General features: G+C 38.0%; 1 protein-coding gene across 1 annotated transcript; it reads right to left on the reverse strand.

Moving 5' to 3' along the window:
* Positions 1 to 681: 681 nt before the first annotated feature.
* On the reverse strand, positions 682 to 11,155 carry sec23b (SEC23 homolog B, coat complex II component). Its single transcript, XM_079841064.1, has 19 exons — positions 11,006 to 11,155; positions 9,554 to 9,788; positions 8,907 to 8,964; positions 8,707 to 8,793; positions 7,919 to 8,155; positions 7,720 to 7,802; positions 7,475 to 7,619; positions 6,194 to 6,352; positions 5,961 to 6,076; positions 5,710 to 5,833; positions 5,243 to 5,323; positions 5,030 to 5,119; positions 4,821 to 4,927; positions 4,364 to 4,517; positions 4,141 to 4,218; positions 2,598 to 2,759; positions 2,416 to 2,502; positions 1,643 to 1,864; positions 682 to 1,550 (listed from the first exon to the last, which is right to left on the reverse strand). The coding sequence occupies exons 2-19, from the start codon at positions 9,772 to 9,774 to the stop codon at positions 1,461 to 1,463; spliced, it is 2,301 nt and encodes a 766-aa protein (XP_079697190.1). The 5' UTR covers positions 9,775 to 9,788; positions 11,006 to 11,155; the 3' UTR covers positions 682 to 1,460.
* Between the last annotated feature and the right edge of the window lie 1,781 nt (positions 11,156 to 12,936).

Consider the following 12,936-nt stretch of genomic DNA (forward strand, 5'->3'; position numbering starts at 1 on the left):
TGGTATCTGTTACTTTTCTCCGCTCTAGCAAAGAGGAGCCAATCGCAGCTTTTGGTGGTTACTGGATAAACTTATTCCCACCCCAACATTAGATACAGATTTATTTGCATGTAACATATTGATAAATAGTAAACCAAAACGTCTTTGGATTTAGCTGTACTATTCTAATATTCAGTTTGCTAACAGGCCACGCGACCAATTGAGGGCGCCAGACTCCACTAACCGGCCTGGAGCAAAAAACGTTTCCTGTCATGAAAGGAAGTAAAAAAATAGTTCAAATTTTCCAGAAATTACAAAACAGATACAATGTTAAGCCCTGAACAGAGATCCAATGTTTAGATGAGATTTTTCTATCACCCCCACCTGATTAAAAAAAGCTAATGCATTATATAAAATATACATATTTACTCTGTCCCTTGCTCTATGTTGAATCATTTTTAGATTACCTAATGGATTTAATTTCAACTGTTTTTACCTGCAAAATGTTAATAATAAAAAAACGTTCTGCCGTCTTTAATTTAGTTTTTATCTAGAGACTTTAAAAGAATCTTTAGCTTATAACATTTTATAATGCAGGATGATATTGTCTAACAATGGTAATTATTGAACAATTACATGTAGACATAGTTTAAAATGTATTTATATTATAAACTATCAAGAAAACTTTACAGTTAAATGAATGATATGCAAAAGTACAATGTGCTTTTTTATTATTATTTTAATACATTTCATAAGTACAGATGCCTCAGTCATGTTGATTTGTAATGTTTTATTTTACATGAAGACAAGAGTTTGAACATTCAAGGTGCTCTCAACTTCATCTTTTGAAATGAAATAAACCTAAAAGATATTCTCACTATAAATATTATGCATAGCATTAGTTCATAATTGTTGATCAAGGAAAAACTGGAATGTGGGTCACAAGTCACAGTTAAATTCTTTACACACAACGGTCATTTAATTACAGAACTGGAGGAACAGGACTATGAAACACGGTTCCTCCCCGCACATGAGCAGATCACAGGTACAGCTCATGAGAGCTGTCGATATGTGCAACACACACACACAAAATAACAAACAGACAAGAGGATTCTCGCAAACAAGCCTTAAAAGATTTCAGTCTGAACATGCTTGGGAAAGAGCAACACAAGCAACATGATGGCAGAAGACATTCACTCTTGTGGGAAAATCAGACGTTACAGAGGGAACAAATGAAGCGTAACACTTTCTGTTAAACAAACTAAATTAATTAAATAAGCAAATAAACAAACATGACAGACAAATCATAATTACTTGTGTAGATGAGAATTAGAAAACATCTAACAACCGTTTCTCTGGAGGAACTCCTAGGGAAACATTTTGTTGTGTCAGGGTTGGATATGGAAGTTTCTCCAGATAATTTTGTCAAAAGTTCTTCGCCACTCTAAATGTACATCCTTGATTGATCCTCAGCAGAAAGTTTAGGCTGAACTCGAAACAGCCAGTTTCTTGAGATGGTCCATGAAAACCTGCAGACTGACGTCATCTGTGAGGATTGGTGCTCCGGACTCCTACAAGAAAGATTTGTAAGATTAGAGGTCAAACATTCTTGAAAGACCATTCATTTCAAGCATCTAAGAGAAGAACGTGAAAGGGTGTGTACCTGGCCCCAGGCGTAGAGGTTGTTGTGTGTTTGGGAAGGGTTGACTTTAGAGAGGAGGAAGCGGGCCTGTGAACCTCCGTGCTCGGTGTCGACGTATCTGGGCATTGGGAAGCGTGTCTGCAAGATCTCCTGCGCGTCGTCCAGAGGAGCTTGAAGAAGCTGCTTGAAGTTCTCATACTCTTGCATCTCCTGGTATCCAGCCTTTCTCCACTGAGCAATTGTCTGTGAAGATGACAATAACACCATTACTAAACCAAACCATTTAACTCTGTAAAACCTGATACATCATATTTGATCACATTTTAACAGGGTTTATCTAAGTGTAAGTGTTCATCTTGAAATATTGCTAATAATAAAGCTATTTTTACGTTTACTTCATAAAAGACAATGTAGACGTGTCTAGAATGAGAGAATGGCCAATCAGTCAACAGAAGCCCTGTAGTAGATTGTGTACATCAGGTTTTTCAGCAAAGTATTGATCATGTTGACAATTTAGCAGCTTTAGACATTTGCGTATCAAATATGATACAGTAGGATTTATAGGATCAACATTTGAGAAACCTCCTCAAAGTAATAGCTCTAGTCCAAAAACTAGTAAGCTGCACTTCCAACATGACCTTCTAAGATGAAATTTTGGCCAGATTCTGAAGGAGCATGTTCCAGGAAAACAACTAGCAGCTGCAACTAGCTCAGTTTTTTGGACAGTGACACTGATTTTTCAAGCAATCATTATCTAAAGAGTTTTGATATCATGCAAGCGTTTGTATTTGTACCTCTCCATGGTAAATCACCAACTGGAAGAAGGTGTCCATCAACAGAATGCGATCAGGAAGGATGCTGCTGCTGTCCAGAAGCACAGGCTGCAAAACCAAACGAATAGAGGATGAGTACAAGCTGAACCGCACTGCTCCATTGCTTCTGCTCCATAACAGTGCATGGATGGATTTATAATCACCTCTGGAGGGCCGTAGAAAGAGTAAGAGTAGAGGATGGGCTGTATCATTATGAGCGACTGTGTCAGATCCTGACGCACAAAATGATGTCTGTAGTAGGACGACTCGTCCGGACTGTTATTGAACACTTGCAGGAATGGGGATCTCCTCAAGTGGAACATGAACTGTCAAGAGAAGACAGACATATTTTGTTAAATGTGATATCCTCCAACCATTTCTCCATATTTGCAGAGTTTAAAAAAAAAAAAATCAAATTCAACCCTTTTTAAGACCTACACAGATAAAAATAAACCATGTATTTAACTGACTTAAACGGCCAAACATTCAACTGCAAAACTGCACGTTTAAAACACTTAAGTCATGGTTTCTTCAATATATACTGAAATTAGGTTATGTACTAATATATCAATTCATACAAATTAGAGGTCGTTGATATTAGATTTTGTAAGTCAATAATAATAATGTGTTTAAAGTTTATTTTGTAACCAAATTCCAAATTCTATCTATTTTCCAGTTTACTCAATCTTTTAAGTCTCAAATACTATGAAATGCAATTTTCTTGAAGCTACACAAAAACCCATATGAGACCAACAGAATTCCCCTAGATGTTGCACCCACAAAACAATGTTGATCAGTCTGAATTAAGAACTTCATATTGCTGAAATGTTCCCAGCATGCATTGCAGTGTTTACTCTTATCGGATCATTGTTTTGCTGACTTCATTTAATTTTTTTGTATTATTTTGTAACTACTATTAGTTATTGGTTTTGTTGTGATGTAAACAGCTCCTCTTTTTACATTTGCTGATTGTCAACATTCTTGAGGTTTTGTGCGTCACATGTTGAGGCCTACAGGATGTTTAACCATTTAAAACTACATTCTGGACATATTTGCTTTGATTGTTCCTTTACAAAGAAAGAGAGAATAGTTCACTTAGAATATTAAGTGTCCTATAGGACTATATATACACAATTTTCAAAACAATACAATTACTGAATGAGAATTTGCTAAACAAGAAATCTATTGTTGTCTTGATGAATTCATTGGTGAAATTAGGCATTTTGCTTTTAGTGAACAAACAAATTCAAGTTGACAAAATCATTTTACTAAGTAACACTACTTTGTTAAGACAATAGCTGAGAGAACTAAGTTCTAAACATTTTTTTACAGTGAATAAACTCCATAATAAACCATTTTATATATGCTTTACTACTTCCAGCTGCTCATTAAAATATGACAACGATTGTTGTGAGAGTGCATAATTCATTATGCAAGTAATCGCTTGGAATGAATGCACGGTATTCATGAACTTTTGCCGCATTTGACTTTGAACATTCAACGTCAAATCAAGCCATTTAAATCACCGCCTTTAGAAGTTTAATAAATCCCATCATTTTTTTCCCGTTCTTAAAATTAAGACAACTAGAAATCATAATTATTTTTAAACCATTTAAGACTTCTTTAAGCCTTGAACAAACTGACTTTTTAAGCACCCGTGTAAACCTCGCAAATATAAGAGTTTAACTGAAGGAGTCAGTGTTTTACCTGTGGGTAGAGTGAGAGACATTCAGACAGTTTGAAGGAGTTTGGATCATCTTTACTGAACTGGCCAAACTTCTGACACTGAAACCAAACAACAAACACAAAACTTGAGTGTGAAGCAACTTTTAAATTCATAATTATAACAACGGCTTAACGATTTGTCGTACCGCCGCTTATGAATGGAGGCATTGACCTACATTTCCTTCTGAATAGCTGTGATACTCACCAAGCGGATGAGCTGCCTGTCTAGCCAGCGGAGAACGTCAGGGCCCTCCTCTGACTCCGCCCTGAAAACGCCGAGCCGGGCCATGAGAACGGCTGAGGCTTCCTGATCAAATGACGCCTCGATGTGTTGGATCTGGGACTGTGCGTCAGCCCAACTAGGTGTGACAAAAGAAAGAACCGGTTAGTCGAGAACGAATGACGCACAATTTGAACACTCAAGAATTTGGGCTTTTGAAGAGCTATCCAGGGCTTAAACTACAAACGTTGGGTCTATTTTGAGCCACAGCAAATACAAATAGCACATGGAAACATGAGATATGTTGGCTGTAGGTAACTTGAAGGCCAGATCAAACGATTATATCAACAATAGAAACGAAAAGGAACTACCAAGTCATTGATAATATGATATCGACTGATATCAGAATTTCATGAGGTTGTAAGCTGAAACCCAGACTCACTTCCTGGCAATGGTGGTGACACGGATCCGCCGCTGTGTGTTTGAGTGCTGGTACTGCGTGACAAACTGAATAGCTCCTCTTCCACCCTGAGGAATAGGGGCGTTGTGCTATAAAAACATAACATACCAGTGTTATTTTAACATCAATGTAAATATAAGCTCTCACACCAAGTGCACATACAATAGAATAGCAATTATATGATAACATACCTGATTGACTACTTCAAAGTACATTGCTAGGGTGGTGGCAGGTGTGAGACTACAAATCTTCCACTGACACGTTCCTCCGACGCCCATTTCCTGTGAAAAAAAAGAAGAGACATATCTTACATATATGTGTACGCATGGGTGAAGTCTCATTGGAATCATTGCAAAACAAGCATCTCATTGCACGCGTGTGCGTGTTACATTTTTGTGACTTACATTGTCTGAAACACAGGGTCCTTTGGAGTTCAGGGACACGCATGGCCCGATCGCTCCCGATACTTTCAGCTCTCTTGAGGTCTGATAAGGAAAAGACAAATAGGTTTAAGAGGTTCAACAAACAAGGAAGCATTACTTAATAGCTTACATTACTATTCAAAAGTTTGGGGTCGGCAAGATTTTTTGAAAGAAGATATTTTTATTATACTCACCAAGGCTGGATTTATTTGTTTAGTAAAAACAGTCATTTCTTTTATATATATATATATATATATATATATATATATATATATATATATATATATATATATATATATATATATATAACATTATAATGTCTTTACTGTCAAATTTGGATCAATTTAATGCACCCTAGCTGAATAAAAGTATGAATTTCCTTTAGAGAAAAAAAAACCTCTTACAGACCCCAAAACATTTAAACAGTAGTTTAAGGCCAACTATGCTACCTTCACTTCCAAAGTGCCGCCAAAAGCCATGCGGAACTCTCCGTTGTAGTCTTTGCTGAAGACTCTTTGGAAGGTCTGCTTGAACAGAGACGTGTTGAAGGAATCGCCCATGACAATGTGGCCGCTAAAACAAAAGACATAATTTCAGCCATAAATTACATTTCACTGGAATTGTTTGGCGTTAAATAAATAATCTGTTGATATTGAGGACATTATAAGTGACAGATCAATAATCTTCAATCAATGCTCACCCTGTGAGGTTGGACAGACATTTCATCTCTAGCAGTCCCGTCTGATCCAGCGCACACGCGTAGATATCGACGCTGTGTCCGTTTACTGCTGTGCGGTTAGCCAGAGTCTCGTAATACTAAATAGACGTCAACAGAAATATTCATTTAGCTTTTGAGGAATAAAACAATGTTTATGGAACACCATAAATATAAAAAGTACATCGCCAGATCCTTTAACTAAAATCTGTAATCACCTTAGTGGCCTTCTTCAGATGGCGAGCATTGTCTTTTTGGATGTCGTGCCAGGAGCGGATGGGAGTCTTCAGTTCATCTCCCACCACCATGCCGGGCCCCTGTGTTGGGGGGCCACCGGTGAACAGCATCACACGGGCTCCTGTGTTAGGAAAAGTTCCCTACGAGTAGAATGATAGAAAGAGACAATGAATGAAATGCAAACTTGTATTTAATGTTTTCAAAACTGAATCTAAGGGTGTGTTCACACTTGTAGTTCAGTTCTCATGGTTCTTTTGGTCTGGGGCAAAAAAGCGTTCCGTGTGTGCGCGTACATATGGTGGCATTTCTAGCAGCTGAGGTCTCGCGAAGAGCTTATAAAATACGTAAAGGAGTCAAAACAGTGGCAGGCATTCCTCAGTTACACACAAACAAAGATATACTGCAAGGAGATGGTGGTTACAATGCCTGTACCAAACTGTAATGGGCAATGTTGCTCCTATGACGAGAAGAACCAGGCATGCTTGAGCATTCTGTCCTTTATAGGGTCGCATCTTGTTTGACCACACCAGAGATTGTTTGAAAGTGGATGGAGACCCCCTGAAAATATGAGTCTCATTCCGCTTATTTGGTGCACACCAAGGTTCGGACGACGACGTTGACACTAATCCAAATGAACCGCACTAACAGAGCCATCGCACTAGAGTTTGTTTTAATCGAACCAAACCTGCCATGTGTGAACAACAGACCCCAAGTAGATTCAATTAATTGTCTCAGTATATGTATTCCAGTCTAAACAATTCAAAGCAACATTTTTCACACATTACAAACATTTTTTAATGGGGAATAATGCATGCTTAAAGTTAAAACTGTCATGTTAGTATTATTATTAAATGAACCCAGAAATGCAGTTGGTAGTCTGAATCGTATCTTGAGAGTTATGTAAGAATAATGATTGGGTTGAGTACTAGGTACAACTGTTCTGATATGACATGACAGCTGAAGTGGACTTTGAACCTCACAGCCAGCATTACTGACAGCTCACAGCTAGACCAGAGTTACGAATTACAATGCAAGGCAAAAATAATATCTGCAGGAATTCACTCCCACACAGTAGTGAACGTTAGTTCAGTGAAGAAGTGCAAAAGCAGCAAGGATGCATTTCTGAATATAAATCACCTAAAACTAAGGTGTTCCTTGAACAGTCCACATTTTTACATTCACTCAATCTCTCTTCGGTCAAATATAGATTTTATTATGCCATATAAGATGAGCTTTTTAAATGAATAATGTGCTGGCTGTACCTCCAATAGTCCAATAGCAATGGAAAGGGCAATGCCCGTAGAGCGCAGAGGTCTCTTCCCCTGAGGAACAGGCCAAGGGTCTCTCTGCAACTCCCCAAGAAGGTCAGTCAGGTTCATGTCGACTGCTTGCACAGGCTGTAGAAATCTAAAACAGATGCCAAGAAAATAGAAAATGAGCACAACTGTTTTCATGCTGAGGGGAGTGATGGGTTTCACAAAGTAAAATGATGATAATCATCTCTTACCTGCAGGAAGCAGCAGCGTCATGAGGGGCTAGTGGTTTGCCTTGCTGTCCAGAGGTGGCTGGCTTCATCAGTCCCAGCATCTCCTGCAAAACACATGACGCACCTGATAAATTTCCCTGAAAACTCTGGTTTTGCACACTCATTTGTTGGCTTTTTTTTAGGAATGGTGAATCAAACACAATAAAGAAAGATCACTGACCTGTATCTGTTTGGGTGTTAGCTCCTTTGTGCCACGAAAGACGAAACTCTTGGCAATACCTTCACAACTGAGCTCATGGACCTGAACCATACGGCCGAAGGTGATGAGACCCACCAGGGCGTTGGGTGGCAAGAGACTCAGAGACATCTGTAGGGATTCTTTCAGGGCCTGAAGGTCTTCCTCCTCCAGACACGTGTCCACCACATACAGGAAGATGAGAGGGCTTGGAGCTCCACGCTGAAGAGAAATACATCAGTGACAATTACGATTTTGTTATAATTATAAAAACCTACATATTGTTATTAGTGTTGTCAAATCGAATAATCGCATCTAACATAAAAGTTTGCGTTCATACTTTTATGTTAGATGTGTGATTAAGATTTGACAGTACTAATCGTAATTTATAAATAAATAAATTGATTTATTTAATTAATTTATTGTTATATTATTCATATTAATATACACACTATTCAAAGTTAAAAAAATTTGAGCTCAGTAAGATTTTCTACAATTAACTTTTACTCAGAAAGGACAAACACAACTTTTGAACAGTATGTATATATATTTGACAGGAATAACATATCACTTTTAAATTTAAATAAGGAAAACCAAAATGGGTCACTTATTTAAATTCACTATCATTTATAATTCAGTATCATCACACAGAACGACAACGTGGCTTTTGACAAGCAGCTGTCTGTGAGCTAAAGGAGTTGTAGTTAATCTATGTTTGTACAGCAGCGATATGTCTATGTACAGTACAGAGTACACAGTAAATGTAAATTTACCTGGACTATGTACTCAATGGTGGAGAACTGAGGCATTAGTTCTGCGGGCTGATTCACTTCTGAAATGCCTGCGTATGATGGAGGAAACTGTGAAGAAACAGATGAATATTTACTTGCAGTGACAGGTGTGACTGATGTTCGAGAACCTCATGGAGCAAAGCCAAGGTTCAAAATGAGTTTATTCAGTAATGTATACTTACAGAGTTTCTCTGGAAGCAGAAGTTGCAGGCCCATATCTTCGCTCTAAAGTCCACTTGACTACAAAAAGAAATCAAGAGTTAAAGGGGCTAAAGTTGTCTATGATCAAGCCTTTCATAAGTCATTAGCACATGAAGAGAAACAATTGTCTTCCTTTATTCACAGCAGTTAAAGCAACAATTAGCAGTTCACTAACCTGACTCAATTTACATACACAGCGACAATGTGAGTACCGGTAGATAACTCTTAATAGACTGTTTTATAAAAGCTCTGGAATAATGTGATTAGCAAGTCTGTGGAAAATTAGAGGAAAGGACCAAATCTCCACTATTTTACTTTAAAAAGTAAAGAAATACATCTAATCCAGGCAACATCAGGTTCACCTAAAAAAAAAATCCCCTAAACCATGTTATGTTATGCGTTATTGTGTTTATAAATGGATGGCAACCACAATATGATAAAAGACACCAAAACTGACAAAAACAGAATGAACTGTTCTGGTAACTGTGAGCTTGACTCATTAAAATCCCAGTTCACCAACTAATTAGATATTATAATCAGATGTCACCAAGATATTTATCTATAATGGCCACACACTGTACAAACAAACAGAACTCAACGTTTCTTGGAAAAGTGATTCGGTCCTTACCAGAGTGGGTTGAGTACGGCTTTGCAATTGGCCCGGCTGCACAATACTGGCTCGTACTGGACGGGAGGCAGGTCCGGTTTCTCTTTGAGAGGAGTGTAAAGGCAGGACACAGGAACCACAAGCCGTGTGGCCTCCAGGCGGCTGGAAGGCCAGAGGTTCCAACTGCAGCGTATTCCATCACGATCTTCGTTCTGTTGGATAAACTCTTGGAAGGTCGCCATGACCGCGTGAAAAACTGTGAACGACCAGCAAGAGTGAAATGAGCAAACAGTGAGCAGTGAAGTCTTTTTAACCCTAAACCACACCTCATGGGTTGTGTCTCAAAACTGGACGAGTAGGATACCAGAGCCTAAAATTAAAAGCAAATACCTGAGTGACAAGTGCGATTTCGCCCATGTCAGCAATGTGAACGTAAATGGCATTCTTTTATATTCTTGTGACAGAAGGAATTCTTTCACGCAACGGTCACTTGACATGAGTGGTTACCGTTGCCAAACCCAAAACGTCATCAAGAACGCGTTGATCCGAGATCTGCGTAGATGTTTTGAGGAGCAAAACCAGATGCTATTTTTAAGATACCTGTACTACTACGGGGACACACCTATCCCAGAATACCTACACTTCTCAGAAAAAAAGGGGCAGTACTCTTTCAAGAGGTCCTAACATGTACCATTTATGTACCCTAAAGGGGTAAATAAGGTACAACGGTGTACCTTTTGAAAATCTACTGCCCCTTTTGAAAAAAAAACTGAAACTACAGGTTTGCTGACTAAACACAAAACAATGTATTAAGGAGACTTTACCCTCTGATAACCCTAAACCAGAGGGATCCCTGGAAATGCCTGTCTTAAACACTAAATCATGGTCCAATTCCTGTATTGACTGTTTGGTTACACAATGATAGAGTTTCCAGACAGGCATGGACTTACTGTTCCATGACACTAGACATGATGTGCATGTCAAAAGTCACAACATAATAAAAAACGACTACTGATAAAATACTGAATGAACACAACCAACTGTTATTGGTAATCAAACTAGACACATTAATAACGACTGGTTGAAGGTTCTTAAATGTATTGTACTGGTATTAATATTATTATATATATATATATTTTTTTACAATATTTTAGTCAAAAATAAAAACATCTGCATGACGTCACGCGAGCATTTTAGTGGTCAAGCTAGCGCTAGATATTTCCATCACACTTTCATTATACCACATAAAACTGAAGGCAGGGGAAAACCAAGATATACACCAGAAATATCATAAATAAATAAAAAAGATTATCCTGAACATTAATGCCGAAACACACAGCTAAATTAATCAGTATAACCGGTTAACGAACACTAACATTACTGACTTCCGCTAACCTAATCCGGGGTCTGCGATTTAAATCTAACACATCAACGGGCCCCGATTTCTTTCCTAAATCACAGCGATAGACGTACCTTTTTAATAGATGAAGATTTTGATCCAGGCTGCAATAAATAATATATAATAACCGCGATCACTCCACCATTGACAAGTGAAAATGACTTCGTCGAGCAGGATTCGCCCCCAGCCGGTGTTCCTGGAGCTCAGAAGAGTGACGTGTTACTACCATACACTCGGTGCGCCACGATTGGCTGCTTCCGCCTGACGTCAAGAGAACGTTCCGCCGCAGTGTCGAATTTCTGTGCGTAAATGCGCCGACCAGCAGCGTCGGATGCAAATGAGTTCTGCGTAAACACCTGTGACCAAAAATCTTTCGCATACTTTCAATGCCTCGAAATAAAAAGGGCTAGGCAATGTTTTGACGGTTTGTGAGGCATAATAGCAATGTATATATTGTTAACATTGTTTGTACAGTGTGTGGCCATTATAGATAAATATCTTGGTGACATTTGATAATAATATCTAATTAGTTGGTGAACTGGGATTTTAATGAGTCAAGCTTACAGTTATCAGAACAGTTCATTCTGTTTTTGTCGGAAGCGGAAAATGTTTTGTCAGTGTTGGTGTCTTTTATCATATTGTGGTTGCCATCCACTGTAGGCTACAAAGGTTTTATTCAGGGTCAAACATTAGTCAGGTCGAGGGGAAAGATGTCACTAAATGTGACAATTTTTGTTTTATCTGTTATCTGTCAGTTGATAGTTCATATTATTATAGGCCTATTATTTTCTATTTCCGAGTAATTCTATTTTCTGACTCAGAGGCAAGTAGCCAATATGAGCCAGTTTTTAATGAAAATACATAGGCCTACAAATCAGCTTTGAAAACACACTCTAAAAACTGAAACTATGATGTAGCCTACTGCATTTTTTAGTGAAACATTTTTACACTTTATTCTGTGTAAACACCTGTGACCAAAAATTGCTCACAAACTTTCAATGCCGTGAAATAAAAAGGGTAGGCCTATAGGCAATGTTTTGATGGTTTGCGAGTCGTAACAAAGTTTAAAGGAAGGCATTATTATATTATATTATTTTATGCTATAGGCCTATTATATTATAAAAACTAGCAAATTTTGCTGAACTCCGTATATGAATATTGATGGATTCATATAATATGCAAATATGTGCAGTTTCAATGGATAAAGCCACGATACAAAGAAAGTCAGTTAATATTGTAGTATTGAAGTAATATTCAGAGATTGTATTAAGGTAGCATAGTTCATTATTACAGTATTGTGATACAAATTTATAGAGTGAATGCAAAAAAAGTAGGATACCTAAAATCTAAAAGGCTTACATCAAAATATACAATGAAGTTAGACAGTAGATCTGTATAATCATACAGCACAATTATGGGCTAAAAGTAATTCCCATTTTTATTACAGTTTTTCTCAATTGCTAAAACACTAAACCCTATTGTCTGAACCAAATGCTCAGTTGCCTGAACCCACTGATTGAATCAATCACTCTTTTAGCAAAACCATAAGCACTTTTCACCTGTTTAGACACAACTTGCCAACACATTTTCATTGTGATGCACCCGTGCTGCAAAATGGTGAGCACAGGTGACAAAAGTCAAACACAATTAAAGCACAGATGTCACCACTTGAACACAACAACTCAAAATTGATCACACTTGTGGCTAATGATGTGAGGGAACATATACAGTCAGCAGTTCAGAAAGCACTAGTTTGTGAGGCCCTACAATGGATAGAAATCTGAGAGGAAGAGTTCGTGTGAGAGGAGGTCATGGTGGTCGAGGTGATCAGCGAAGACAAAGAACAGTAATTCCTGATGAAATCAGAGCTACTGTAATTGACCATGAGGGAGGCTGGACAAAGGGTACAACCAAACATCAGTAGATTCACTGTGTCCACCATAATCAGAAGATTTAGAGAAGAGAACAGGTAATTACCTTTTTTTGACATTATAGTACAGTATGT

Source organism: Gobio gobio (genome assembly GCF_949357685.1).
Source record: "Gobio gobio genome assembly, chromosome: 17".
NCBI classification, from domain to species: Eukaryota; Metazoa; Chordata; class Actinopteri; order Cypriniformes; family Gobionidae; genus Gobio; species Gobio gobio.